At 47.9% G+C, this 2500-nt stretch overlaps 1 protein-coding gene across 1 annotated transcript in view; it reads right to left on the minus strand.

Annotated features, from left to right (window-relative positions):
* Positions 1 to 475: 475 nt before the first annotated feature.
* LOC122261216 (nose resistant to fluoxetine protein 6) overlaps positions 476 to 2500 on the minus strand; it is a 13612-nt gene continuing 11587 nt past the window's right edge. The window contains exon 6 of the mRNA XM_086536816.1: positions 476 to 662. Coding sequence (XP_086392942.1) covers positions 567 to 662 — 96 coding nt within the window. The 3' untranslated portion in view covers positions 476 to 566. The remainder of the gene's footprint in view (positions 663 to 2500) is intronic.

Consider the following 2500-nt stretch of genomic DNA (forward strand, 5'->3'; position numbering starts at 1 on the left):
TTCCTTTTTTTTTTTTTCTTTTTTTTTTTTTTTTTTTTTTTTTTTTTTTTTTCTTTCCTTTTTCTTTCTTTTTTTTTACTGCTTTAGATTGTAACTCAAATAATAAGAAAGATGAGAGATACAAGGAAGGCAAGAAAATAAAGACAAGAAACGAGTTTCCCTTAATAAAAAGGAAAAAAAAAGTAGTTATTATTATCATTATGTGTGTGTGTGTGTGTGTGTGCGTGTGTGTGTGCGTGTGTGTGTGTGTGTGTGTGTGCGTGTGTGTGTGTGTGTGAGAGAGAGAGAGAGAGTGTGTGTGTGTTGTGCGTGTGTGTGTGTGTATGTGTGCGTGTGTGTGTGTGTGTGTGTGTGTAAAACAGATTTCTGTCCATCAGTCGGTCACTAAAAAAAAAAAAAAAAAAAAAAACGTATTAATGAAAACCGACCAAGAAACGACTCAAGGACGCGGAAGGCTCGTTTGGAAAACTCATACCCTGATGAACCTTGCCGCGAGCACATCAGAACCATAACGACGTTTGAACACTTCCAGTCTGCGGGGAAGTTCAAGTTGGGACGTACAGTGATCAAGGAACACCCGTCTGAGGAAAACTGAGGAAGAAGAACGTGTCCACGCTGAAGTACGCGTTACCGATCACTTGGTAGAGAAAGCCTGAGGTTTTCTGTAGAGACGAAATGGGTTGTGACATGAAGGGGAGAGAAAGGAGGACATCGAGAGCAGAAAAGAGAGAGAGAGAGAGCGAACGAGTGAGAGAGAGAGAGAGAGAGAGAGAAAGAGAGAGGGAGGGGGGGAGAGAGAGAGGGGGAGTGAAGGAGAGTGGAGTGGGCGAGGGGTGAGAGGAGTGAGAGAGGTGTGGAGAGGAGAGCGAACGAGTGAGAGGTGAGAGAAAGAGAGCGAGGAGAGAGGAGAAGGGATGGGGGTGGTGAGAAAGAGGAGAGGAGGGAGGGGGGGGGAGAACGGAGGAGGAGAGGGAGATAGGTAGAGAGAGGGAGAGATAGATAGATTGATAAATAGAGAGAGAGAGAGAGAGAGCCTGAGATTTGCATTGAAGTTTACAACATATGACTTCTCCTAAAGCAACAGTCATAGACAAAATCACACTCAGTCGACCTTAAGCTGAATATATGAATAACCAACAAACAAACATGCTACAAGTCCATCCCTTTCAGCCCATCTATCCCAGGGGACCCCTTAGGATAGATAGCACATACAGATCCCAGATCCTATCGGCTGCGGGCACTCCCAGGAGGTCGTCCGGATGTCACGAGAACCCAAGCCAAGCCAGCGTGTACGCGGGGGGCCGTTGGCGCCCTAGGGCTTTATTTATTCTGAGAGTTCTCTGTTGAGGGACCAATGTAACCCATATGTCTCATCGGAGTTGACCTCATGACGCTTGCTCCCGAGGGATAAGGACCAGAAAACGCCCCGCGACACCGCAGCATTGCCTTCCCTCTGTGCTGTCCTGAGTGTCGACTGCGTGATCTTAAGTTACTCAAGGACGTACGACCTACGAGGAACAGCTCCAATTGGATGTCGACCTCGACGACATTTAGATTGGAGGACGACGACCTAGACCAGCCAAATCCGGACGAAGTTGTACCCTTGGAGGACGACATGACTCTCATGCCTTGAGGACAGGACGAGAGAAGACGGGGCGAGCTTCATAAGAACAGTAAATTAAAAAATAAAAAAAACACAGGATATCTACCCTGATATGTCCTTGTTCCAAGAGGTCGACCATATCACCCCCCCCCCTCTCCCCATCCCCCTCCTCCTTGCTATCTCTACATCATGTGACCCAGCTTCGGACGGGAACCTAAGTCGCTGACCTTACCCCGAGGAAACTTCCATCCCCACACTGGCCTGAGCTCAGACCACCGATCGAGACAGACCTCTCCCTCCAATCTGACTGCGGGCAGACCTAGAGACACAGGGGAGTATTTTGGAACGTGAGGTAGGCCGCCGAGGTCTAAGAACAAGGATCCTGGTCGTCAAGACATCAGAGACGCATGATATAACCAGCTGTGGTTATGCAACGTGCTTCTTCACCTAATAGTCAAGCTGATTTGCTAGTTTCCTCTTGTTGTTTCGAAGATGATCTGAACACACCAAGTAGAATAACCCATAACAGGGAGGGGAGGAGAGATAGAGAGAAGGGGAGAGATAGAGATAGATAGATAGACAGTGAGAGAGTGGGGGTGGGGGAGATATTAGGGATAGACAGAGAGAGAGGAAGGAGAGTGGGGGAGAGATAGAGATAGATAGCGGAAGAGGGCAAGAGAGGTGGGTGGGGGCAGGAGATTAGAGATAGAAATAGATAGAACAGGGAAGCAGGATGAGGAGTAGTGGGGGAGATAGAGGTGGAGGGGGAGATGGTGAAGGATAGATAGATAGAGAGAGAGAAGGGGAGAGATAGAGATAGATAGATAGACAGAGAGAGAGTGGGGGAGATAGAGATAGATAGAGAGAGAGAGGGTGGGGAGAGATAGAGATAGATAG

The sequence above is a fragment of the Penaeus japonicus genome, unplaced genomic scaffold, assembly GCF_977035675.1.
Source record: "Penaeus japonicus unplaced genomic scaffold, GWHDUDI00000001_assembly GWHDUDI00000005, whole genome shotgun sequence".
NCBI lineage: Eukaryota > Metazoa > Arthropoda > Malacostraca > Decapoda > Penaeidae > Penaeus > Penaeus japonicus.